The sequence below is a fragment of the Palaemon carinicauda genome, chromosome 8, assembly GCF_036898095.1.
Source record: "Palaemon carinicauda isolate YSFRI2023 chromosome 8, ASM3689809v2, whole genome shotgun sequence".
Lineage (NCBI taxonomy): Eukaryota > Metazoa > Arthropoda > Malacostraca > Decapoda > Palaemonidae > Palaemon > Palaemon carinicauda.
The window spans coordinates 37,889,976-37,917,593 of record NC_090732.1 but is presented as its reverse complement, the minus strand read 5'-3'; the positions used below and the strand labels follow the sequence as shown (position 1 = coordinate 37,917,593).

At 47.7% G+C, this 27,618-nt stretch overlaps 1 protein-coding gene across 2 annotated transcripts in view; it reads right to left on the bottom strand.

Annotated features, from left to right (window-relative positions):
- The window catches only part of LOC137645706 (protein tumorous imaginal discs, mitochondrial), a 176,428-nt gene extending 149,971 nt beyond the window's left edge, over window positions 1-26,457 (bottom strand). For both annotated transcript variants that reach the window (XM_068378565.1, XM_068378566.1), the window contains exon 1: window positions 26,262-26,457. In XM_068378565.1, coding sequence (XP_068234666.1) covers window positions 26,262-26,436 — 175 coding nt within the window. In that variant the 5' untranslated portion in view covers window positions 26,437-26,457. The remainder of the gene's footprint in view (window positions 1-26,261) is intronic.
- Between the last annotated feature and the right edge of the window lie 1,161 nt (window positions 26,458-27,618).

Sequence of the window (27,618 nt, the reverse complement as noted above, 5' to 3'; positions counted from 1 at the left end):
CGATCCCATGGTAAGGGAGCTCAATGACACTGGATTCGCTGTCAGGGGAGGCAGACATGAGATGAACGGGACGCGATAACCCTGACCGATTACGGAAATCGTCCAGGTATCTGCCCCGAGTTGCTGCCACCTTGTCGCGCAACTTTGTAGGCATCCCCCCACTGGTGGACATGCAGGGGGACTGCCAATCCTAGCGTTTACGGCCTCGGCCGTTCCCTCTAAGGATTTTGCCTCCTTCCCTGGAGGACTTCTTGCCCCTTCTGCCCTTGGCAGGAAACCGCTTAGACACCTTCTGCTTCACTGTCGTTGTCGTTGTCTTCCTAGTGTCCTTAGCTGGACGGGGTTGCTGAGCTGCTGGAGGTTTGTAAGGCCTCGATGTCAGGGCCTTGTGGATGAGGGAATCCTGATTGGACTTCCTCCACCTCTCAGAGGCTAGCTCCACGTCCTTTGGCTCAAACAAGCTCTTACCGAGAACGGAAGAGTGTCTGAGCCTGCTAACATCAGAACTGGGGACCTTCCGATGGAATCTCTTAGCCACTGCGTCCCGACGCTTGAGAATCGTGTTGGCCCACAAGCTCGAGACTTGATGGGCCAGAAACTCGATGCTTCGCGTGCCTGAGAGTAAGAATGTCCCCAGTGCCTTCCTGATACTTTCTTTGGACAGGTCCTCAGAATGTACCAGGATGCCCAGAGATCCAAGCCAGATGTCCAGCCACGAAGTTGAAGTTACCTGCATGGCACACTTCGCAACTTTCTCCTGGCTTAGGATCTCAGTTGCGGAATAGGACACTTGCCGGTTGGAGAGTCTCTCAAGAGGAACTCCCCCAGTGAGTTCTTCCACCGAATGGTGTACTGGAAGACTCAAACAAGTCTCCTCTAGGATTTCAAAGTACCTCCTCTGATGTACTCGAGGAGGAGGGAGGAGCTTGTTACCGGCACTGGATCTATTGGAAGAGGCAAACTCAGAGAGCTGGCCCTCGACCTTGTCTCTGGCACTCTTCATCCCCTGAGACCAGGGCAAAGCTGCACTGGCCCTAGAGGGTTTCTGGGTGTCATAGATTCCAAGGAGGAATCTCTGGGTCTGGGATCCCATTGAGGTTCCTCATGAGGGTCAGGACTTGCCAGAACACATGTTCTGCCTCCTGGTGCTCTCCTCCTGACGGACTGGCAGCGAAGTCTCCCGTCCCCAGAGGCTCTTCCAGGGGAGACTCGCGGACGTTCTCCAAAGGTCTATCTGGTTCCTGTCGGGTCCTTGCGGAAGACTTGGGAACAGTCTTCGAGTCCTTCGGCTCCCTCCTAGGAGGAATGCAGGACTCCAGCAATGGAAGATGTAAGGCCTTCGCCACCTCTATACGAGGAGACTTCTCAGGAAGCGGCGGAGTTTGCCCCATTGGTATGATGGGGGAACGGACAGGATCTTCTGGCTCTCCTAAGGATGGGTAATACTCATCCGCAGAGGAGGGAGAGAAAGTCTGAGGTGGGGTACGAGCCTTACGTAAGGACTTGCGAGGAGACAGGATAGTCCTTGGAGAAGTTACCACGTCTGGGACTCCTCTCTTCCTCTTCAGGGGGGAGGAAGTTGCCACTGATTTGTGACCCAAGTCAGAAAGCACAGGCTTCATTGCCTGCATAAGCGTTCTGACAATGGTACCAAACCAGGGCTGCTGGCTGACAGTCGCACTGTCAGATACTCCCTCTGGAGGGAAGGGGATCGTTCGATCCCTTGGAGGAGTCGACACGAGGGTTCGCCTGTTGAGAATCTGCAATGAAGGAGGAAGAAAGATCCTTAGACCTGTCCGGAAACCTCCCCTCCTCCGGCGAGCGCGCTGTTCTGCGCTTGCAGGGAGGGGAGCGCGATGTTGACCTGTCCGCCTGTACCCCTGATGTAACTCGGGCGTGATCGCGTTGGCGATCGTTGCGCCGATCACGCTGGTGATCGGGTGAAAAGCCCTATTCTGGATCGCGCGTAAATGAATCATGCGCAGCAGGATATTCGCGCTCGCGCACGTGAGTGTGGGCGCGGGCGTGCGAGGTTGAGGGCGCGCGTAGGAGATGGCAAGGGCATTTGGCGCACAGGAGCTATCTTATGAGGAGGGGTAAAAGGCTGGATGTGAGGGCGCGCAGTGGGCTAATGGGCTACTGATGAGCGCGAGAGCGCGGTAGCATGCTGGCGCGTGTCTGTCACGACCGGGCGTGGGCGCAATTGCGCCGCCTGGTGATAGCGCGCGTTGGCGGGAGGTGCCCAGGTTGTGCCGTTGCCTTAGGCGATCGTGAGATAGCCGGGCGCGCATCCGGATGTGGGCGCACAAGTGTGCGTTGTTGCGATGGGCGCGCAGCAGGAACTGACCGCGTAGGTGTGCGCTGTTGGGATGGGCGTACGCGCGCATCTGGAGCCTCGCGCGCTACTGGAACATTATGCGCAGTTTTTATATTGCGCGCCTTTAGCAGAGAGTCCAGGGGAACCCATGAGCGCACGTGCGCTATCTTGGGAACCTCCTGGACTGCATGCTGTGATGTAGAAGCGCGTTTGCGCTATAACAGGAACAGCGCGAGGTTGGAGCCCATCACCCTTAGTAGTATAAGTGTGTTGGGGGTCTAGAGACACCTGTGAGCGCCTGTGCGCTAACTTAGGAGCCTCTTGGACCACGCGTTTGTCAGGAACTGCTGGGCGCGTGTGCGCAGGCCGGCGCGTGTGCGCAGGCCGGCGCGGGAGCGCTATCTCAGGAACAGCTGATGGGCGCGGGCGCGCAGGGGAACCCTGGCGTGTAATTGGAACATTTGCGCACACGCGCGCAGGTGAGCGCCGTGGCGCTAAATCAGGATCAGTGGCAACAGCAGGAGGGCGCGCAGGTGAGCGCCGTGGCGCTAAATCAGGATCAGTGGCAACGGCAGGAGGGCGCGCAGGTGAGCGCCGTGGCGCTAAATCAGGATCAGCTGCAATGGCAGGAGGGCGCGCAGGTATAACCTGGCGCGCAATGGTATGATGCGCAGTTTTGCGCTCATTACCCTTTTGCCCCAAAGGGACCGGTACCTGCGTAATGACAGGTTTAGATGGCATGTAGCGCGCATCCTCCTTGAAAGGAGATGGCAGGAGAGCTTGTCTGGAGGGTGACTGGATACAAAGTCCCGAAGGACGACCATCCTCCGACGGGGATCGCGAACGATCCCTGGAGAGGTCTAAGGTGGTAGCTGGCAGGAATGGTGATCGGCGAGTTTTCTCCTCCGCAGAGAACTGCGGGGATGACGAGCCGAAGAGGCGGCCCTCAACTCCCTTGTGAGGAGAAGGAAGGCCTCTACGGCGAAGGGGAGGACAAGCCTTCCGCCTTATACGCCCACGAGGGGCCGTTGGATCAGAACTCTGACATTCGTAGGGCCTCCGCAGAGGAGTCTCTGTTAGTGAACTCCCCAGGGGGAGAATCACCGGTAGAAGAGACCATAGGACATAGTTCCTCCCTCGAAGGATGTTCGGAGGGGGAACCTAAGCCTTCAACTACCTCAGCAACAACAGGCACAGGAGTTTGAGCAGAACCACTCGATGCCTCCGTTACAACAACGTCAACGACTAACAGAGGATCTATCCCTGCTGTCGTCGGCGATTGTTTAACAGCCGCACCCAGTTTGATCATGTCAAACAGGGCTTTCCTGGAGGGTGAACCTTGAAGCCCCAAGGAAGCCCAAAGCTGCAATAAATCATTATTATTAACAGGAAAATCAATATTTAAATCCTCCTCCGGGGGAGGAGGGGCAGCTGCCTCGCTATGGGAGGCAACTACCTCTCCCGCACCCCGGGATCGGTCAACAGCAATACGGTCTACGCTACCACTCACCGGCCTCTTGGGAGAGACCGCTCGAGTGGGAGCTTCGGAGGAGGAAAGAGCTACGAAAGAAGTAGTCTTGGGATTTTCTCTCTTCAAAAAAGCCTCTGAAGGAGAAATATCCCTTTTAGCTTTCTTCTTGCATCGCCAGGCAAACCTCTCCCACTGGGAGGTAGACCACTCCCTACACTCGATACATACGATAGACCTATCACACCATTGGCCCCTACACTGAGGGCATAAGGAGTGAGGATCGGTGTCCAAGGCCAACATAAAGGTACCACAAGGGCGGCCGGCTTGTCCAGGGCACGTACGCATGATGAAAGAATAGAGGCCAACTTCAAACACACACTGAAAGAAAAAGCAAAACAGATTGTGGCAGTCAAAAACGGAGGAGAGCGCAGACAGGTCTGTCGTCTCTCCAAGCCAAAAGTAAAGTGAAGCATTCCCTGTGTGTGTGTGAGGGGGGAGGGGTAGCAAGCTACCCCTCCCTATTCCCCCCCCCCCCCCCCGCTAACTAGCGGAGGGGTAGTAAACCCTCGTTAAAATTCTTATGGCTCGTCATTTCAGCTACGCCAATGTAATTACCCCATGTAAATAGCGTGGTTTGTATTTCAGTTACGGAACAAACTGGCTTTTGGCTTTGCCCGGGGACTCAATATTTGAGTGTGTTCACACTCAACAATAGGGAGCCCATGCACCTCGCTAGAACCTTGCTACGCAAGGACTGCGGCCTACGCAAGCTGTGTGTGAAGGTATAATAAAGTGTGACTGGTCCTAGGAAGTTGACCTGTAGTCCTTTAGATGGAAACGTTAGGCTAGGACTCTCCCAATACCACCTCGTCAGGGTATGGGGACACAACAGTGTTATCTTAATACTAGGAACACAAGGAAACATGGTTTACCTGCAGTGGTTTGAGGTCAGCTGTGCAGAGAACCCAGGATGCTGCTTTCCCCAAGAGAGGGGAAGATGAAGAAAAGAATAAGGGCCAGACAAACCTTTTCATTCGTGCAGACTAAGACTGGGTAACAATGCCCTCAACCTTCTGCTACTTGTCCACAAAGGAGCCTGAGGTTTTAAACCAGCTGTTGTGCAGCCAATAGAAAACGTATCGAGCCTCCTGTGGGTCACGTCTTGCAGGTGTCACGTCTTGCAGGTAGTGGGCTGTGAAGGTCGTCTGACGCTTCCACACCCCAGCTTGAAGAACCTGCGTCACTGAGAAATTCTTCTTGAAGGCCAGGGACGTAGCTACGCCCCTGACATCATGTGCTCTAGGGCGACGTGACGGAGGAGGGTCTGGATTCAGGGACAGATGGATTACCCTAAGAATCCATGACGAGATGGTGTTCTTGGTGACCCTCCTCTTAGTCCTCCCAGTGCTAAAAAACAAAGCTTGCACCTGGGGACGAACTGCAGCCATTCCTTTGAGATATAGCCTCAGACTCCTTACTGGGCACAGTAGGAGATGGTCTGGGTCATCTCTTACAGAATGAAGACTCGAAATCTGAAAGGAGTCGAACCGAGGGTCCGGAACTCCCGGATTTTGAGTCTTAGCAATAAAGGGATTTTGACGAAGGAAAAATCTATTTCTGGGGAGAGACCTGTGACGCCCGGTGAAAAGGGTCCTTCTTACACTTTTCTAATATAAATCTTCCAAATATAATAGAGAAAGATAAAGCATGGAATGCAGAGGTTACAACCCTCGCGCGAACACCTTGTTGGTGTCGTGTATTTATCAAGGGCGTGTGGAAAACCACTATTCACAGGCTGTCTTCCATTTAGATAATCCCTTCATCAAAGGGGAGGGCCGTGACAGGCCCTAGAGAATACAGTTGGGCTATGCCACAGACACCTACTACTCGCGCTCTCCAGGTCATCCTTCTGTTTTGGACTTGCCCGCAAAGTTGATAAGTTTTTGCCCAGTGATTTTCGGAAGTGATTGTCGTTATTTCAACATGACTGACGTTGCTACTTCACCTTTACCAATGTTAAGTACCATAGTTTGTTTTGACAGTTTATTTCAGTACCGGGCATTTGTTCCTTTTCCAGTATTGTGGATTCTAGTTTTGGAAGCGGTTGGCCTGCCTCAGTATCGGCAGCCATTTTGGGTGTTGTTCGCTTCGGAAGATTTTCAAGTTAATTTTGCCCATCTGGTACTCTGTCATCTAGGTTATATCACTTACGTTTTATGACCAATTTTATTATCATTATTTATTATTGGTTTTTACTATGGTATTTATTTGCTAGCAAGTCCAATTTGGACCTACGAAGAATAGCGATTTAGTCTTTGTTATAGTTATGTTCACACCTCAGGAAGGTGCTCGATTTAGACTACAGTGAACCCTCGCTACTTCGCGGTTCGACAATCGCGGATTCACCACTTCGCGGGTTTTTTCCATAACCCATATATATATATACATATCGCGGATTTTCCGGAAAATTCGAAAATACCGCGAAATCTGAAGACAACCAAATACGATATTTTGTTACCTGTAATTCCATTAATACTGTAATTAGTAAGATCTGCTCTTACTGATTGTTCATTGCATTACATATGATATATAATTCAGCACAGAAAGAAATAAAACACGAAAAGAGAATGTGATCATACGATAATACTGTACAGTACTGTATACAGTACAGTACGTAGTAAAATTAAATCGAACATGAAACGCAAATCAGATGCAGTCATACCATATTAGAATGGTGTAAGGCTGCTGATGGCTACTACTGTACAGTACTACAAATGTAATGGATGTGCTTCTTTTCCATGAATCTTTTGTATGTATACGTACGTAGTACTGCATCCAATAATATTCTTTGTTGCAAAAATCACATTTCGAATAAGCGTACGAGAGAGAGAGATAGAGAGAGAGAGAGACACACACACATCCTACAGTACAACAAAAGCGTAAAATAGCGTACGTAAAGCTGTATTATTATTATTGTTATTATTATTATTATTGTTGTTGTTGTTAATAAAATTATTATTGTTATTATCATTATCATTATTATTATTATTATTACTGTATTACTGTACTGTATTATCATACGATAATTCAGTACTGTATACAGTACGTAGTAAAATTAAATCGAACATGAAACGCAAATCAGATGCAGTCATACAATATTAGAATGGTGTAAGGCTGCTGAAGGCTACTACTGTACGTACAGTACTACAAATGTAATGGATGTACTCTTTTCCATGAATCTTTTGTATGTATACGTACGTAGTACAGTACTGCATCCAATAATATTCTTTGTTGCAAAAATCACATTTCGAATAAGCGTACGAGAGAGAGAGAGAGAGAGAGAGAGAGAGAGAGAGAGAGAGAGAGAGAGAGAGAGAGAGAGAGAGAGAAAGAGAGAGAGACACACACACACATCCTACAAAAGAATAAAACACTGTAGCATACGTAAAGCTATTAAATATTGTTATTATTATTGTTGTTGTTGTTAATAAAATTATGATTGTTATTATTATTATCATTATTATTATTATTATTATAGTACTGTATTGTATTATTATCATTATTTATTATTATTATTATTAATACGTACGTACAGTATGCGCGGGGTATCTTGTATGAGTTGGTAACCTACGATCATATACTGTAAGACGGGTTGTGATTGGTTCAAGCGCTGATAGATGACGAATCAGAACTCAAGTTTTGTTATCTAGCCAGTGATTGGTGTTTTGCCATCATCTCCAACCCGCAGCATCTAGGTTCTCGCGGGCCCGGGTCGTCCACTCTCTGTTCCCGCGTATCGCTTAGTAGACGTTCTTAAGTTTGTGAATCTGTGCTGTGTGCGACCTTTTTAAGTTGAACTTTTTGTCAAATCCTACTGTACAATGGCTCCCAAGCGTTCTGCTTCTACTAAGGCTGGTAGTGAGCCTAAACGCCACCGAAGGATGATGACGATAGCTGAGAAGGTTACGCTTCTCGATATGTTAAAAGATGGTAGAAGTTACGCGTCCGCTGGGCGCCATTTTGGCATCAACGAATCTACTGTTCGCTATATCAAGAAGGACGAGGCGAACATTAGAAAGACGGCTGCAATCACCTTTAGCAGATCAGCGAAGCGAGTCGTTACAACGCGTAATAAAACGATCGTACGCATGGAAGGTGCTTTAGCTGTGTGGATTGCCGACTGCCGGAAGAAGAACATAGCCTTGGATACGAACACCATCCAAACAAAGGCTTTGAGCTTGTATGAGAATTTTGCTGCAAAGGAACCTAAAGACGACGACGGCAACCATGCTGAAGATGATGATGATGCAGATGATCCTCAACCAGGGACATCCACTGATTCCCAGCCTCAGAAACGTTTTTCCGCCAGCAAAGGATGGTTCGCGAAGTTTCAGAAACGCTTCGCCCTGAAAAGCGTTTCCCTGCATGGGGAGGCTGCTTCCGCTGACACTGCCGCTGCTGAAACTTACGTGAACCAGACGTTCAAGAATATTATCGCCGAAGGTGGATACAAGCCGGAACAAGTCTTTAATATGGATGAGACCGGCTTGTTTTGGAAGAGAATGCCGTCGCGAACTTTCCTGTTCAAAGAGGAAGCCAAAGCCTCTGGCTTTAAAGCATTCAAGGATCGCGTTACCCTCGTGATGTGTGGCAATGCTGCTGGATTTTTGCTAGAGCCGGGGCTTATTTATAAGTCGAAAATCCTCGCGCTTTGAAAAATAAAAATAAGAATCTCCTTCCCGTGTACTGGATGCATAATCAAAAAGCATGGATTACGAAGATGCTGACCTCCAACTGGTTCCATCAGTGTTTTATCCCGCAAGTCAGCAAATATCTCTTAGAGAAGGGCTTGCCATTCAAGATGCTTCTCCTTATGGATAACGCTGGTGGACACGCAACTGACCTGTCGCATGAGGGCATTCAGGTTGAGTTCATGCCACCCAACACCACGTCATTAATTCAACCGATGGACCAGGGGGTTATCAGGGCGTTCAAGGCCCTCTATACGAAGAACACCTTGGCGGACCTTGTTGCGTGTGTGGATGCTGCCCAAGATGATGAGGATGAAGATTTTAACTTGAAGGCGTACTGGCGGCAGTACACCATAGCCACGTGCCTGCAGAATATTCAGAAGGCACTTCAAGAGATGAAACCTGCAACTGTGAATGCGAGCTGGAAGAAGTTGTGGCCCCAGATTGTTTACGACGACGAGGGATTTACAGCTGCTGAAATCCAACACTCTGCAGTACGCAAATCTGTGCAGTTGGCTGCCATAATTGGAGGTGACGGGTTTGGCGACATGACGACTGAAGACGTCGACGAGTTGTTGGACTGTCATTCCCAGCCCCTAACTGACGCAGACCTCGAAGACCTGACGAAATCGGCAAGCGAAGAAGAGAGTGAAACCCAGGAAGAGACCCAAGAAAATGTCGAAGGAACTGGCTTAACATTAGAACGGCTTGCCAAGGCCTGCAACCATGCGAAGGAGTTGAAAGAAATGTTGCAAGAGTGGGACGAGGATATGGTTCGCTCGATGCAATTCTGCAACAAGGTTGATGACATAATGACTCCCTACAAAATGCTCTTAGATCGAAAAAAGCAGCAGCGGCAACAACTTCCGATAACAATGTTCTTCCAGCCTCGCAAAAAAGAGCCAGTTCCTCCTGCTAGTACGCCTTCGGAAGAAATTGAAGAAGTTTCCCAGGAAGAAGTTGAAGAGGTGTCCCAGGAAAAGACACCTCCGTCTGAAGAGACGTAAAATACTACCTGGCTGCACAGTAGAACACATCATCATCATTTCTACTGTGCAGCAAATTCATCGCCATCATCATTCAAGTTTTTCTTCAACTTCTTTCGTGGTGAGTACAGTAACAATCTTTATTTTTTACTTTAATATTCTTACATTCTAAAATGTTATTTTGATAATAAAATAAATTTTTGAATATACTTACCCGGTGATTATATAAGCTGCTGCTCTGCTGCTCGACAGAAAACTCTACGGAAAAAATCCGCCAGCGATCAGTATGCAGGTAGGGGGTGTACTTCAACAGCGCCATCTGTCGTGCAGGTACTCAGTACTCATTGTAAACAAAGAACTCAATTTTCTCCTCGGTCCACTGCGTCTCTATTGGGGAGGAAGGGAGGGTCCTTTAATATATAATCACCGGGTAAGTATATTCAAAAATTTATTTTATTATCAAAATAACATTTTTCAATATTTAACTTAGCCGGTGATTATATAAGCTGATTCACACCCAGGGGGGTGGGTAGAGACCAGCAATAAATGTTTACATTATTATGAGCTAAGGATTTTTTTATTTCATTTTAGAAGTTATCAAAATAACAAAAACAAAATAAATAAGTACCTGGTAAGGAAGTCGACTTGAACAATTACTCTGCCTTTTTAAGTACGTCTTCCTTACGGAGCCTCGCGATCCTCTAAGGATGCTGAGCGACCCCTAGGATCTGAAGTATGAAGGGTTGCAACCCATACCACAGGACCTCATCAAAACCTCTAATCTAGGCGCTTCTCAAGAAAAGAATTTGACCACCCGCCAAATCAACCAGGATGCGAAAGGCTTCTTAGCCTTCCGGACAACCCAAAAACAACAATAAAAACATTTCAAGAGAAAGATTAAAAAGGTTATGGAATTAGGGGATTGTAGTGGTTGAGCCCTCACCCACTACTGCACTCGCTGCTACGAATGGTCCCAGGGTGTAGCAGTTCTCGTAAAGAGACTGGACATCTTTAAGATAAAAATACGCGAACACTGACTTGCTTCTCCAATAGGTTGCGTCCATTATACTTCGCAGAGATCTATTTTGTTTAAAGGCCACTGAAGTTGCGACAGCTCTAACTTCATGTGTCCTTACCTTCAGCAAAGCTTGGTCTTCCTCACTCAGATGTGAATGAACTTCTCGTATTAACAGTCTGATAAAATAGGATAAAGCATTCTTTGACATAGGCAAAGATGGTTTCTTAACTGAACACCATAAAGCTTCTGACTGTCCTCGTAAAGGTTTAGTTCGTCTTAAATAGAACTTAAGAGCTCTCACAGGGCATAAGACTCTTTCTAGTTCATTGCCTACCATATTCGATAGGCTTGGAATATCGAACGATTTCGGCCAAGGACGAGAGGGTAGCTCGTTTTTGGCTAGAAAACCAAGTTGTAGAGAACATGTAGCCGTTTCAGATGAAAATCCGATGTTCCTGCTGAAGGCGTGAATCTCACTGACTCTTTTAGCTGTGGCTAAGCAAACCAGGAAAAGAGTCTTTAAAGTGAGATCTTTAAAGGAGGCTGATTGTAGAGGCTCGAACCTTTCTGACATGAGGAATCTTAGTACCACGTCTAAATTCCAACCAGGTGTAGCCAAACGACGCTCCTTCGTGGTCTCAAAAGACTTAAGGAGGTCCTGTAGATCTTTGTTGTTGGAAAGATCTAAGCCTCTGTGACGGAAGACTGATGCCAACATGCTTCTGTAACCCTTGATAGTGGGAGCTGAAAGAGATCGTTCTTTCCTCAGGTATAAAAAGAAGTCAGCTATTTGAGTTACAGAGGTACTGGTCGAGGATACAGATACTGACTTGCACCAGTTCCGGAAGACTTCCCACTTCGATTGGTAGACTCTAAGGGTGGATGTCCTCCTTGCTCTAGCAATCGCCCTGGCTGCCTCCTTCGAAAAGCCTCTAGCTCTCGAGAGTCTTTCGATAGTCTGAAGGCAGTCAGACGAAGAGCGTGGAGGCCTTGGTGTACCTTCTTTACGTGTGGCTGACGTAGAAGGTCCACCCTTAGAGGAAGAGTTCTGGGAACGTCCACTAGCCATCGAAGTACCTCGGTGAACCATTCTCTCGCGGGCCAGAGGGGAGCAACTAACGTCAACCTTGTCCCTTCGTGAGAGGCGAACTTCTGCAGTACCTTGTTGACAATCTTGAATGGGGGAAATGCATATAGGTCTAGATGTGACCAATCTAGGAGAAAGGCATCTATATGAACTGCTGCTGGGTCCGGGATTGGTGAGCAATATATTGGGAGCCTCTTGGTCATCGAGGTTGCGAAGAGATCTATGGTAGGCTGGCCCCATGTGGCCCAAAGTCTCTTGCACACATCCTTGTGTAGGGTCCATTCTGTTGGAATGATTTGTCCCTTCCGACTGAGGCAATCTGCCATGACATTCAAGTTGCCTTGGATGAACCTCGTTACAAGTGAAATGTTTAGATCTTTTGACCAGGTGAGGAGGTCCCTTGCGATCTCGTACAACGTCATAGAGTGGGTCCCTCCTTGCTTGGAGATGTACGCCAAAGCCGTGGTGTTGTCCGAGTTCACCTCCACCACTTTGCCTTGAAGGAGAGACTTGAAGCTTTTCAAGGCCAGATGAACTGCCATTAGCTCCTTGCAGTTAATATGCATTGTCCTTTGACTCGAGTTCCAAGTTCCCGAGCATTCCCGACCGTCTAATGTCGCGCCCCAGCCCGTGTCCGATGCGTCCGAGAAGAGAACGTGGTTGGGAGTCTGAACAGCCAGGGGCAGACCCTCTCTGAGGCTGATACTGTCCTTCCACCAAGTCAGGGCAGACTTCATCTTCTCGGAAATGGGGATCGAGACCGCTTCTAGCGTCTTGTCCTTTTTCCAGTAAACAGCTAGGTGAAATTGAAGAGGACGGAGGTGTAGTCTTCCTAACGATATGAACTGTTCCAGGGATGATAGTGTCCCTATCAGACTCATCCACTGCCTGACTGAACATCGTTCCTTCTTCAGTATGTTCTGGATGCATAACTGGGCTTGACTTGTTCTGGGGGCCGACGGAAAAGCCCGAAAAGCTAGACTGTGAATCTCCATCCCTAAATACACAATAGTTTGGGATGGGACCACTTGAGACTTTTCCATATTGACAAGGAGACCCAATTCCTTGGTCAGATCTAGAGTCCACTTTAGATCCTTCAGACAGCGACGACTGGAAGAAGCTCTTAGAAGCCAGTCGTCCAAATAGAGGGAGGCTCTGATGTCCGCTAAATGAAGGAATTTGGCTACATTCCTCATCAGCCTCGTAAACACAAGAGGAGCTGTGCTTAGGCCAAAGCACAGGGCTTGAAACTGGTAGACAACCTTTTCGTAAACAAATCTCAGGAAAGGTTGGGAGGCTGGGTGGATGGGGACATGGAAGTATGCGTCCCTTAGGTCTAAAGAGACCATCCAGTCTTCCCTTCTGACCGCTGCTAGAACGGACTTTGTGGTCTCCATGGAGAACGTCTGCTTTGTGACAAAGACATTCAGCGCACTGACGTCTAGCACCGGCCTCCACCCTCCTGTCTTCTTTGCCACTAAGAAGAGACGGTTGTAGAAGCCCGGGGTTTGACTACCGCTCCCTTTTCTAGTAAGAGAGACACCTCCTGTTTCAATGCTCGTCTCTTGTCTTCCTCCCTGTATCTGGGAGAGAGATCGATGGGAGACGTTGCTAGAGGGGGTTTTCGTACAAACGGGATCTTGTACCCCTCTCTGAGCAACTTCACAGATTGTGCATCTGCGCCTCTCTTCTCCCAGGTCTGCCAGAAGTTCTTGAGTCTGGCTCCCACTGCTGTCTGAAGAAGCTGGCAGTCAGACTCTGCCTTTAAAGGACTTGGTTCCTTTCTTCTTCCCACGTCTCCCTTCGGCACGAGCACCTCCTCTGCTGGAGGCTCTGCCACGAAAGGGCGGAATAAATCGGGACGCTGGAGTGTCCATCCTTGGTCTCGTTGACAAGGTAGGCAAAGGGGTGGCTTTGCGGGCAGAGGACGCAACCAGGTCATGAGTGTCCTTCTGTATCAAAGAAGCAGCAATCTCCTTAATCAAGTCCTCTGGAAAAAGGCACTTAGAAAGAGGAGCAAACAGAAGTTCGGATCTTTGACACGGTGTCACTCCAGCTGACAGGAAAGAGCAAAGGTTCTCACGCTTCTTGAGGACTCCGGATACGAACGATGCAGCAAGCTCACTAGACCCGTCACGTATGGCCTTGTCCATGCAGGACATGATGAACAAGGAAGATTCCTTCTCAGTCGGGGAGATCTTCCTGCTCAAAGCTCCCAGACACCAGTCTAAAAAGTTGAAGACCTCGAAGGCTCTAAATATCCCTTTCAACAGATGGTCTAGGTCCGAAGGTGACCAGCATATCTTAGAGCGTCTCATGGCTAGCCTGCGGGGAGAGTCTACAAGACTTGAGAAGTCGCCCTGGGCAGAGGCAGGAACTCCCAAGCCGAGAACTTCTCCCGTGGCATATTAGACGCTCGATCTGGAAGAGAGTCTAGCAGGGGGAAACGTAAAGGCTGTCTTCCCTAGACTCTTTTTGGACTGCATCCATTCTCCTATTACTCGTAAAGCTCTCTTGGACGAGCGTGCGAGGACGAGTCTAGTAAAGGCAGGCGAGGATGACGGCGTACCTAAAGCAAACTCTGACGGAGGAGAGCGCGGAGCCACAGACACAAACTGGTCCGGAAACATCTCTTTGAACAAAGCAAGAATTTTTCTAAAGTCCAAAGAGGGTTGCGTGGACTTGGGCTCGTCAAGGTCCGAATGTGGTTCATCAACGTGTGCCGCATCGTCATCATCAGAGAGTCCATCATCCGAGTATTGAGGAGGAAGCGGCAATGGAGTAGGTATCGGCTGGTTAGCTGAGTCCGGTCGCACGGGTGCACGCGTGACTGAACCGGACGCAACGTCATGGAACTGTTGCCCAGTCTGTGAGCTGGCAACAACCATAGCAGCGCGGGGACGCACAGCGTCTACTCCAGACTGTCTAGTCTGATGTGGGAGAGCAGTGGCAACCACACTGGGTTGCGGAGGTTGACGCACCGCGTCAAAACAAAACAACTCTGACGGTTGTTGTACCTCGCGAACGTCAACGGAAGGTTCCGTGCGTCGCTGAACGTCAACATGCGGCTGGCAGGGCACACTGGAACGCATGGGTGGCGGGACTCTCTCAGCTGGAGTGCGCAAAAAGGTCGCCTCAGCGTCCACAGGACGCACAACCGAGTGTGTGGTTGGTTGTAGGCAAGAGGCTGGTGCAGCAGCAACCTTCTCCGCACGAAAGTCCTGCATCAGAGACGTTAATTGGTACTGCATGGTCTGCAGCAAAGACCACTTAGGGTCTGCAGGAGCAGGTGCGGCGACAGACGGTGTAACTGCCTGAGGCGGTACCGCTTTGCCTCTCTTAGGAGGTGAGCAGTCATCGGAAGACTGCAGCGAGTCCGAACTGACCCAGTGGCTACAACTGGGCCGTTGGACTTGCGCGGAAGGGACCGACTTGCGCTCAAGAGGTCGTGAGACCTTGGTCCATGGTTTCTTACGAGAAACCTCTTCCGCAGACGAGGAATAAATGGGCTCTCTCGTCTTTGTGTGGGTGGGGCGATCTTGTGTAGATACGCCCGAAACCACGGAGGGAACGTCTGTTCGCTGATTAAAGCCTCTCGAACCCATTGGTCGTACGACATTGCTTCTCCCCTGGACTTGGGAGCTTGCAAGAGGTCCCGGACTAGGAGGACGACAGGCACGAACAGACGAAACCTCAAGCGCAGCACTATCCACTACACTATCACTCACTTTACCACTTCCCACTGCACTTTTACACTTCAGCTCCTTGACGTCCGCCATGAGCTGGTTACGGTCACTAGCCAGGGACTCAACTCTCTCACCCAGAGCTTGGATGGCACGCATCATGTCAGCCATCGAAGGTTCCTGAGTGCCAGAAGGGGGATTAGGAGCAACCACTACAGGGGAAGGAATAGGTTGTGGGGCACGAGGAGAGGAAAAATCAACAGAACGAGATGAACTTCTCCTGACTCTATCTCTCTCTAGCCTACGTGTATATTTTTGGAATTCGATAAAATCGAATTCCGAAAGCCCAACGCATTCCTCACATCGATCTTCCAATTGACAGGTTTTATCCCGACAATTGGAACAAACGGCGTGAGGATCGATAGAGGCCTTCGGAAGACGCCTTGAACAGTCCCTAGCATTACACTTCCTGAATTTTGGGACTTGAGAAGGGTCAGCCATTTTGAATTGGTCAAAGGGGAATTCAAAAACTATCCAAAGTCATCAACAAATAATCCGATATCAAAAAAAGAATGCAAGGATTTATTGAAGAGAAAGCCTGCACAGCGAAAGCTCAAAACTAGAATAGTGTACTTCACCAAATAGTTGTGAAAACAAATCCAGTTAGCAACAGCGAATTAGTAGGTCTTGCCGGTAGCACGACAAAGAGAAAATTGAGTTCTTTGTTTATAATGAGTACTGAGTACCTGCACGACAGATGGCGCTGTTGAAGTACACCCCCTACCTGCATAGCGATCGCTGGCGGATTTTTTCCGTAGAGTTTTCTGTCGAGCAGCAGAGCTGCAGCTTATATAATCACCGGCTAAGTTAAATATTGAAAAACTGTATTTGTGCCTGTTTTATAGTTTAGTACTGTACGTACTGTATGCATTAAGTTAAAGGGAAGGTTTTAAAAGTCTACATGTTGTAACCTATCATATTTTTTTTGTTTAAAATTTACATTTACATACGTAAAACAATCTCTCTCTCTCTCTCTCTCTCTCTCTCTCTCTCTCTCTCTCTCTCTCTCTCTCTCTCTCTCTCTCTCTCTCTCTCTCTCTCTCTCTCTCGTAAATTGATTTTTTATGTTTAAAATTTACATTTACTGTACGTACGTAAAACAATCTCTCTCTCTCTCTCTCTCTCTCTCTCTCTCTCTCTCTCTCTCTCTCTCTCTCTCTCTCTCTCTCTCTCTCTCGTAAATTGTTTTCCTGCTTTGCTACGTATAATACTGTATGTGCTGTACAGTACTGTATGATTTTATATAGATACGGTAAATTATATTTGTAAGGTAACATATTTTGTAAATGCTTTTACTGTAAATACTGTACTGTATCATTATTTATCACTATCATCATGCGCGTTAAATGCCTTGTTTGTTCTGAGCGTGGTTGTTTACTGAGCGTACAGTACTTTATGACGCCGTCGTTTCAGGCGGCGTCATAAAGAAAAACATTTCATTTGGAAGTCCTAAGAAAAATACGTAAACTAAAACATTGGTAATAAAAAATCAACATACTGTATAATCAATATAATCGATGCAAAAACTAACCTATACATATATGTGTACACTAAATGAGTTTGTTTCTTCATTATGATCAGAGATGAACGTAAACAAAATATTGGTTGCCATTTTTTATCGTGCTTTTTAGGTGTTTAGGAAACGCATGATATAAAATCGCCTTTAATATTTGTGCCTGTTTTAGTTTAGGGTGCTGTAGTACATGCATTGAGTGTTCTGTACATTAAAGGGTTGTTTGTTAACAGTACTACGTACAAGGGAAGGTTTTAAAAGTCCGAATATACATGTTAAATAAATAGGTAAATATGATGTCACTACTTCGCGGAATTTCACCTACCGCGGCCGCGTCTGGAACCTATCTACCGCGATAAACGAGGGTTCACTGTATATCTTTATGTTTATTTGTTACGTTGTCGTTATTCTTCGTTCTTGGTTACAATTACTAAGAAAAAAGCAATCAAATTTATTATTTTTCTTATTTTATTGTTTGATGTTAGTTGTTATTATGTAACCTTGAGAGCGTGAGCATAGAGTGCTCGGTTTCTGAATCTACAGATATGAGTTACCCCAAATAAACTCTAGGACAAATTTGAACGTTACCTCCCCCCATCCCCTTGAATGGGCGACGTCATAAGAGAGACCATGAAGTTCACTGACTCGCTTGGCCGAAGCCAAAGCTAGCAGGAACACCGTCTTCCAAGTTAGGTGGCGATCTGAAGCCTGGCGTAATGGTTCATAGGGAGGTCTCTTAAGAGACCTGAGAACTCGAACCACGTTCCATGGAGGAGGTCTCACTTCCGACTGGGGGCAGTTAAGTTCATAACTTCGTATGAGTAGGGAAAGTTCCAGCGAGGAAGAAATGTCCATTCCTTTGAGCCTGAAAGCTAGACTTAAGACTGAGCGATAGCCTTTCACCGCAGAGACTGAAAGGTATATTTTTTCCCGCAAATACACGAGGAACTCCGCTATTGCTGGAATAGTGGCATCGAGTGGAGAGATACCCCTTCCACGACACCAACCACAGAAGACTTTCCACTTTGCCTGGTAGACAGATGGGGATGATTTTCGAAGATGTCCAGCCATCCTAATCGCAACTTGTTGCGAAAATCCTCTCTCAGCGAGGAGATGCTGGATAGTCTCCAGGCGTGAAGTCGTAGCGAAGCTACGGCTTTGTGGAAGATGTTGGCATGTGGTTGTTTGAGTAGATCGTGTAGTAGAGGGAGTTCTCTCGGAAGTTCCGTTAGGAGCTGCAGAAGGTCCGGACACCATTCCGCGTGATGCCATATTGAGCTATGAGGGTCATTGAAAGATTGACCGATATTCTGGTCTTGTTGAGCACCCTCCTCATCAAACAGAACGGGGGAAAGGCGTAAACGTCGATGTTGTCCCACCGTTGTTGGAAGGCATCTTGCCAGAGAGCCTTGGGATCTGGGACTGGGGAGCAGTATAGTGGAAGCTTGAAGTTCAGCGCTGTCGTGAACAGATCCACAGTCGGGGAACCATACAAAGTCAGGACTTTGTTGGCTACTAGATGAACCAAAGACCACTCAGTACTCACTATCTGAGATGCTCTGCTCAGATTGTCGGCGAGCACATTCCTCTTGCCAGGAATGAAACGTGCCGATAGTGGAATCGAGTGGACTTCGGTCCATCTCAGTATCTCTAATGCAAGATGGGACAGCTGCTTCGAAAAGGTACGTCCTTACTTGTTGATGTAAGCCACTACTGTGGTGTTGTCGCTCATCACCACCACAGAGTGACCCGCCAGGTACTGTTAGAACTGTTGAAGGGCCAAGAAAACAGCCTTCATTTCTAGAAGATTTACATGGAGGCAGTTTTCTGATTCTGACCACAGGCCTGAGGTCCTGTGGTGCAGAACGTTAGGCCCCCACCCTTTCTTTGAGGCGTCCGAATACAGCATCAAATCCGGGGGGGAGGACGAGAAGATCCACTCCTCTTCATAGGTTCTCGTCTGTCACCCACCACTGGCGATCCGTCCGCTCCGCAGGTCCCATAGGGATCATGACGTCCGGGGAATCGTAACCTTGATTCCACCGGGACTTGAGTTGCCACTGGAGGGATCTCATCCTGAGGCGACCGTTGGGAACTAGACGAGCCAAAGATGAGAGGTGACCGAGAAGACGTAGCCACGATTGGGCTGGGAGCTCTTCTCGTCTGAGGAAAGGGCTAGCGACCCATCTCAGCCTTGCTATCCTATCGTCTGATGGGAAGGCTTTGTGGAGATTGGTGTCTATAATCATGCCTAGGTATACCAGTCTTTGAGTGGGAAGCAGAGAAGACTTCTCGAGATTTACCATGATCCCCAGATCCTGGCAAAGTCCCAGAAGTTTGTCTCGGTGTTGAAGAAGGGATGACTCCGAGTCTGCTAGGATCAGCCAGTCATCCAGATAACGGAGGAGATGGATGCCGATCCTGTGTGCCCATGACGATATTAGGGTGAACACTCTGGTGAAAACCTGTGGTGCTGTGGAGACACCGAAACACAGCACCTCGAACTGATACACCTTGTTGTCTAGGCTGAATCTTAAGTACTTCCTTGAAGACGGATGGAGTGGGATCTGGTAGTACGCGTCCCTAAGATCCAGTATACACATGAAGTCTTGCGGTCTCACTGCAAGTCTGACCGTGTCTGCGGTCTCCATGCTGAACGGAGTTTGCTTGACAAACTTGTTCAGAGCTGAGAGCTCGATGACCGGTCTCCAGCCTCCAGACGCCTTCTTTACAAGAAAGAGTCGACTGAAGAAGCCTGGAGACCCGTCGAGGACCTCTTGGAGAACGCCCTTCTTCAACATGGTCTGGACTTCTGCCCGAAGGGCCTGCCCACTTGCTGATCCCATGGTAATGGAGCTCTTGACACTGGATTCGTCGTCAGGGGAGGTAGAGATGTTGTGAACGGGACGTGATATCCCTGACTGATTACGGAAATCATCCTGGAATCGGCCCCAAGTTGCTGCCACCTGTCTGCGCAACTTTGTAGGCATCCCCCCCACTGGTGGACATGCAGGGGGACTGCCAATCTTAGCGGTTGCGGACTCGGCTGCTCCCTCTAGGATTCTTCCCTCCCCTGGAAGACTTCTTGCCTTTCCTGTCCTTGACAGGAAAGGGCTTAGACACCACTGTCTTCGCTGCCATTGTCGGTTTCGTGGTTTTGGCAGGATGTGGTTGCTGGGGGTGCTGGAGGTTTATAGGGCTTGGATGTCAAAACCCTATGTAGGAGGGATTCTTGGTGGGACTTCCTCCACCTCTCAGCAGCCTGCTCCACGTCCTTGGGCTCAAACAGGTTAGTTCCCATCACGGAAGAATGTCTGAGCCTGCTGATCTCGGTGCTAGGTACCTTTTGATGGAACCTCTCAGACACCGCATCTCGACGTTTCAAGATGGTGTTTGCCCACAAGTTCGAGACTTGGTGGGCTAGAAACTCGATCGTGCGAGTGCCTGAGAGTAAAAAGGTCTCCATAGCTTTCCTGGTACGTTCCTTGGATAAATCCTCCGAACGTAACAGGATACCTAAGGTCCCTAGCCAGATATCCAGCCACGATGGGCCTGCATGGCACACTTCGCAACCTTCTCTTGACTAAGGATCTCAGTCGCCGAGAATGAGACCTGCCGGTTGGATAATCTCTCAAGAGGGACTCCCCTGGTAAGCTCTTCCAATGAATGGTGAATGGGAAAAGCTAAACAAGACTCCTCTATGATCTCGAAGTACACGAGGAGGTGGGAGAAGATTGTTGCCGGCACTGGATCGGCTGGAAAAGGCAAGCTCGGAGAGCTGGACTGCGATCTTGTCCCTGGCACTCTCAACCCCTTGAGACCAGGGCAAACCTGTACTGGCCTTAGAGGGCTTCTGAGTCCCAAAAACTCGGTCCAAGACAGTGTCTTTGCCCTCTTGAGGAGGAATCTCTGGGTCAGAAACCCATTGAGAGTCCTCATAAGGGTCAGAACCTGCCAAAACGCATGTTCTGACTCCTGCAGCTCTCCTCCTGAAGGACTAGCAGCGAAGTCTCCTGTCCCCAAAGGCTCTTCTTGGGGAGACTCGCGGACGTTCTCCGAGTGACTGGCTGGCTCCGCTCTAAGTCTTGATGAGGACTTTGGTACTGTCTTGGAGTACTTTGACTCCCTCCTGGGAGGGACGCAGGACTCCAACAACGACGGAGGTAGGCTCTTCTCCGCCGCTACCCGAGAAGACTTTCTAGCGCGAGATGGGGTTTCCCTCATTGGTGCGATGGGGGAAATGTCCCACCTCACGTGACTCCCCTGAGGACGGGAAGTCCTCGTCTGAACGGGAGGGAGAAAAAGTCTGGGGGGGGGGGAAGAGGCCTGCCTCGAAGGCTTACGAGGAGACAGCTTTGTCCTCGGAGAAGTCACCGCGTCTGAAACTCCTCTTTTTCTCTTCAGGGGAGTAGATGCTGCCAAGGATTTGTGGGCTAGCTCAGAGAAAACAGGCTTAAATGCCTGAGTGACCGCTTTGATCAGTGCCCCAAACCAAGGCTGCTGGCTGGACACTTCCTCTGGAGGGACAGGGATCGACCGATCCCTGGGAGGAGTTTCCATAGGGGGGTTCACCTGAAAAGAAAAAGAAGTAGAAGAAATGTCCCTCAACCTTTCTGGAATCTTCCCCCATACCGGTGAGCGCGCTGTTTTGCGCTTACGGGGGGGGGGGAATGGCGACCTTGCCACGCGTTGTCCTGCAGCTTCGCGCGTGGGAGGGTATTGGCGATTGCGCTGGGGAGCGCGTTGGGAGTACCGTGGGTCTCGCGAGGGCGATGGCGAGGTTGCGCAGGCGAGCGATGGCGCGTAGGAGCGTGCGCAGGAGACATCAGAGGGTATGCAGGGGCAGATTGTGCGCTCACACGCGCAGGATCAGGATGAAGAGACCGCGCGGGCGAAGATGTCGTTGGGCGTGCGCGCGCAGGAGAGATATCTCTTGCGCGCGGGCGCGCAGCTGGACCCTGCGTACATTGGCGCGCCTCTTGTGTGCGCACATCAGGCTGGGGAGATGGGCGTGGGCGCGTGTGTTCACGCGCAGGCGAGTGCTGGCGCATTGGTGAGCGCTGGCGCGCAGGAGAACGTTGGCGCGCATAAGGTTGAGGGCGCTCAGTGGAGCGCTGGCGATCAGGAGAGCGCTGGCGATCAGGAGAGCGCTGGCGATCAGGAGAGCGCTGGCACGCTACAGCAGGAACATCGGCCATAGGTGAGCTCTGGCGCGCAGGTGAACACTGACGCGCCTTGTCAGGAACGTCGGCAGCAGGTGCGCTATGTCAGCAATGGTAGGTGAGCGCTGACGCGCTGTCTCCAAAACCTCAATGAGGTTAGGAGAACATTGGCGCTCATGCTTTGCATATCGCGTAAGGGACGTATGCGCCAATTTGCGTATACGCCCTTGTTGCCCCGAAGGGACCGTTGCCTGTTTCAGAAAAACAAGATTCGTTGGCGCCCACAGCGCATCAGCAGCTAGGAACGGCGACGGCAGGTCAGCAGGTCTGACGGGTGCAAGGTCGGCGTGCCCTTTGTGAGGACGACCTTCCACCGGAGGGGATCGCAAACGATCCGCAGAGAGGTCCAGGGTTGTAGCAGGAACAGTCGAAGATTGATGACGAGGCTCCTCTGCGGCGGACTGCGGAGTCGTTGAACCAAAGAGGCGCCTCCTCACACCCTTGTGAGGTGAAGGAAGACCTCTCCGGCGAAGAGGAAAGCGAGCTTTACGCCGTATGCGCCCTCTGGGGGCCGTTGGATCAGCAACCTGACCATCAGCAGTCCTCCGAAGAGGAGTCTCTGTGAGTGAACTCCCCCGAGGGGGAGAATCACCGGCAGGAGAGACTGTTGGACTTGGTTCCTCCCTCGAAAGATGAGTAGAGGGAGAAACTAAGCCTTCAGCTACAGCAGGTTGAGCGGTTGCAGAGGTAGAGGATGCCGCATCGGATACCTCTGCCACCACAACGTCGACGATAGACAGAGGATCAACCTCTGCCAAAGTCGGCGATTGCTTGACAGCGGCACCCAACCAGATCATGTAAAACAAGGCTTCCTTGGAGGGCGAACCCTTGAGCCCCAAGGAAGACCAAGGCTGGAATAAATCATTAACATTTAATTCCTCCCCCGGGGGAGGAGGTGGAGCTGCCTCGCTAGGGGAGGCAACGCCATCTCCAGAACCCCGAGCTCGGGAAACAGAACTATGGTCCATGCTACCACTCGACGGTCTCTCGGAAGAAACCGATCGAGTGGGAGCTTCGGAGGAGGTTTCGGCAACGGAAGAAGAGTCCTTAGGATTTTCTCTTTTCAAAGAAATCTTCGAAGGAGATATATCCTGCCTGGAGTTCTTCTTCCGTCGCCGAGAAAACCTCTCCCACTGAGAGGTAGACCACTCCCTACACTCACCACACTTATTAGTTCTATCACACCGTTGGCCCCTACAATAAGGACAGAGGGTGTGAGGGTCCGTCTCAACCACCGACATAAACGTACCACAAGGGCGGTCGGGTAATCCGGGACACTTGCGCATGATAGCAGAGGCCAACTTCACAAACAAACCTGTAGAAGAAAAAGCAAAAAGTCATTAATGGCTGTCAGAGAGGCGAGGGTGAGAGCGGACACGTCCGACTACCACCCGAGCCAAGAGCAAAGTGAGCTCAAGCACAGGTGTGTGTGTGTGGGGGGGGGGGGGGGGTAGCAGGCTACCCTCCCTGCCCCCCGCTAACTAGCGGTGGGGTAGTAAACCCTCGTCAAAATTCTAATGGCTCGTCATCTCAGCTACGCCGAAAGTAATGACCCCTATTAAATAGCGAGGTTTGTATGTCAGTTACGGAACAACTGACACTTTCCTTGGCCTTGCTATGGACTCGACCTTGACCTTCAACTTTAACGTATATAAATTGGCATGGATTTTCATATACTCAATTATGAACCGAGTTTGAATTCTCTGAGACAACAATGTCCAAACCTCTTACTGATTACATGAATTGGACATTTTGCTTGACCATAACCTTGACCTTCCAACATTTAATCATTTCCAGGTTTTTACACAAGTTAATCCCAGCAAGTTTCGTCACTCTACAATTCAAATTGTGGCCAGGAAGTTGTTCCCTAACAAACACACCAACAAGGGGTAAAACATAACCTCCTTCCAACTTCAAAGGTAATAAACAGAAGAGCAATATTGATGTAATGATGTACGGTGTACCACCTTGAGAAAGGCTTACTCTTGCAGAACAAGGTCCCATTAGACATCCAACAGACTGAAGATTTTAAGGCTATCAAGTAGCTGAAGACTTTCTTATTTTCTAAATCCTTTGATAATATGAATTTGACAATTAACACGGAATACATTGTCATATCCTAAATACCTAAGACTTGTAGGCCACAGAGAGCGTAGGGTTTCCATAAGTAATAGGACCAAGAAGGAAGCCCTTATTGAGTTGTAGTGATCAATCCTAACACAATTAATCAAAACAGTTCCTTCACACAACATTCATTCTGATATTTCTTTATAAAAACAAGGTTATTCTTATAGAACTCCATGGAGAAAAAAATTGAGGTACATAAAGAAAACTACAGTTTTCCCTTAAAATTTATCTTTATTTCCGTTGCAATGAATAGTTACTAAGATATACCCTAATATATCCTACGGTAATAGGGGCCACCCAGTGGAAACCGGGGGTTTAGGGTGGGGAAATTTTACTGGCGAATCAATAAATAATGGTGAAACTAACCTTTTCTTCTCTATACATTATTCTCTGGGATGTATAATAAATCCATGGATTGTACAAAATATGTTGATCTTCTTTCCCTGAAATATATATTTCCCTCTTTTATTTACTTTTTGCACATCGGATGTTTCTGTGCATGATTAAGAGTCATTACTTTCTGTGCACAAGCCCTCCTCCTTGTTGCCATTATGAGTTTATATTTCCTGCGCACATAGGTCAATCCCCTACTATATGCCGATGTTTACCACAATTGGGCATATATGTAAGCTGGAGTTTAATGTATACAGTTCTGACACACCCCATTTTCTTTCAAGCTTTCAGTTCCTTAGTGACTGTGTTACATGTCGGGTGTAAGTTATGGATCCAACCTACCAAAGTGTAAAGGCTGCTCTTATGGCTATTTCGATGCTATTGCCAAGTTTCACGGCAATTATCAGGTACTCCTGGTATAGTGAATAATCTTTTGAAATCTCACTGTGTTATCCCTCAAAGATTAAAGTGTCCAAAGTGCAATTCTGACTTGGCGTTTAGGGAAGACCACCACATTTTTCACTTCACCACTTCTTCATCACTGTCAGTCGCCCTTCACAACACCACGTGACAGGAGACCCCGATGACCCCAAACCTTCTATGTCTCAATCATAATACAATGAATTATTTGTGATTTACTTTATCATAATGAAAGGATTGATTGTGATTTAATTTTGTTTGTGACCTGGGTCTGGGGGCTTGTTCCTGGCTAAGTCTGTCACCTGGGAAGGTTTGTAACATGGGAAGGGGGGTCACACCAGCTAGGTCTCTTGACATGGGAAGGGGGGTCCCCCGAGCTAGGTCTGTGACCTGGGAACTACGGTAAGTTCCTAGGTTAGGTTAGGTGGATTCGTTAGGTTCTGAGGAATTTATTAGATTTCGAAAGTATTACTTAATCACGTTTTGTCCTCTTTTCTCACACACAATCCCAGGTTCCCACCTCTGTCCGTCAAGAAGGGGGGTTCCATAACGGTAGAACAGCTTATTTGCAGTGGAAATAAAGATCAAATTCATTGAAAGCACATCATTTACTACAGTAAAACAAATTTTTTAGCTTAGAATTTTGTCTCGTGTTTTTCTATAATTTTCCCTAAACCAAGTTTTAAGTTAATATCCAGTGATTCTCACTACTGTAAATGATCTATAAGAGCATTGAGCAACAAATTACAGTCTAGGGCCAAGTTGTCATAACTATTTATTTGGACTAAAACCAAGGTTTCATAATTTTTTTTCCAATTTACATGAAGCTCAGATTTGCTGAAAATAAAACAGAGTACCATCGGCAAGGCGATTGAAATTTCTTCCAGGTATGACTCAGAGGTGCATAAAAAATAGTGCTCATTCGCAAGTTTACAGAGAAGCAGCCTACCCTAACAGGCTTAGTCTGCTCTTAGTTATCCTAAGTTGCGGCAGGATGTCTTTTATTGTTATTGGTAAGCTACAATACTTCACAACGAATGTCATGAAAAGAAAAAGCAAATCCACAATCCATGGAAATGCAAGTGGTCCTTTGGTACATACAAATGCGCGACAATTTACACAACAATAAAATTTTGCACAGATTGCATAACAAGAATTGATATAGTCTAGACTAGGCTGCAGACGACGCATTAGAAACACCAAAACAACTTACCTATATATAATAATCCGGTGCCTATTCTCTGCTGAAGAAGTTTGGGAGTAGCTTTACATGATATTGAGAATCCTATTTGAGAAATTCTATAAAACCTAACTTGATATAAATAAGCACGGGACGATAAGTTTTTTAAAAGTGGCACCACACCGTTTAACCCCATGCCGGCCGCCATGTTGTTAGCGGCTCAATGGAAAACAATGTAAAATTCCCCAAAGCTCATGGTAAAAAAAAAACCAAACAACCCAAAAATCCTTATTTCCACAAATATATTCCCTTCTGATCATGTAGGATATACTAATATAGAAATTATTCACTATAATTCATATAAGCGCAAGCAAACTAATTGCAACAATATAAATGTTTACTCCTTTTTGTTTCTTCTTCACAGAAACTTGTACGGAATATCCCCATCAGACACCCAAAATCCTCAAATCTAGGAATAAATCTCCAAATCTAGGAATAAATTCCCGTAGCTGGCAACACTGAATTAAAAAAGTTCCGGACTATCCAGCACAACAATAATACATAGATCTCACATATTTCAAAATTGACATTGACAGAGTAATGGGAAAACTTATTGATTTTTCTTGATGAATAATTGTGACTTTTTTATCTTCAGTGCTACGGACAGAAAATCTCTATCCGCATTATTAGAACATTCTGGTATAATGTGATATTGTTCAGATTTGATTCACAATGATTACATTTTCATGACTATAAAAGTGGATTTAGTGGAATTTAAAGGATTTAGGTAACTTAAATAAAAGAAGATGAAACTGCCCGTTCTATATGAATAAGAACTGAGAACAGGCTGTGATTCCATCTAGTTTTATTTGGTAATTCATAAAATGACCTTGGTACCGTGGTCAACTTACGGTTACTGGGAATAACGTACAGTAGCATCTGCAATTACGAGATAAACTTTCAAAATACTTTTGCATATCTCGTTAGAAATGGTCACTAAGTAATGACACAATTTAATGAGAGTCAGTAGGATGTTTTGACATGCTGTTGTTATTGCGCCCTTTCGACTGAGCTCTTTCTTCCTCGCTGTAATATGCATTTGTCTTCTTACTTTGAAATCTTCAATCTTTTTTTTTTTTTTTTTTTTTTTGGCCGATCCCGAGATCTTTTTGAGAAGTCTGAAGGGTAATATTCCTTGTGATCTATATAGTTTATTCCAATGACACGCTCAATGGCAGTGTCGGTCATCGTAAATCAAAGCGAACAGAAATAAAGAAAGCATACCCATACGTAAAAAAGGTTTCCTTTAAATATATTCAAATGATAAGCAATTCAAAATACTAAAAAAACAGCAATTAGAAAATCCATGAAAAATTGGTTATGGTTGAAA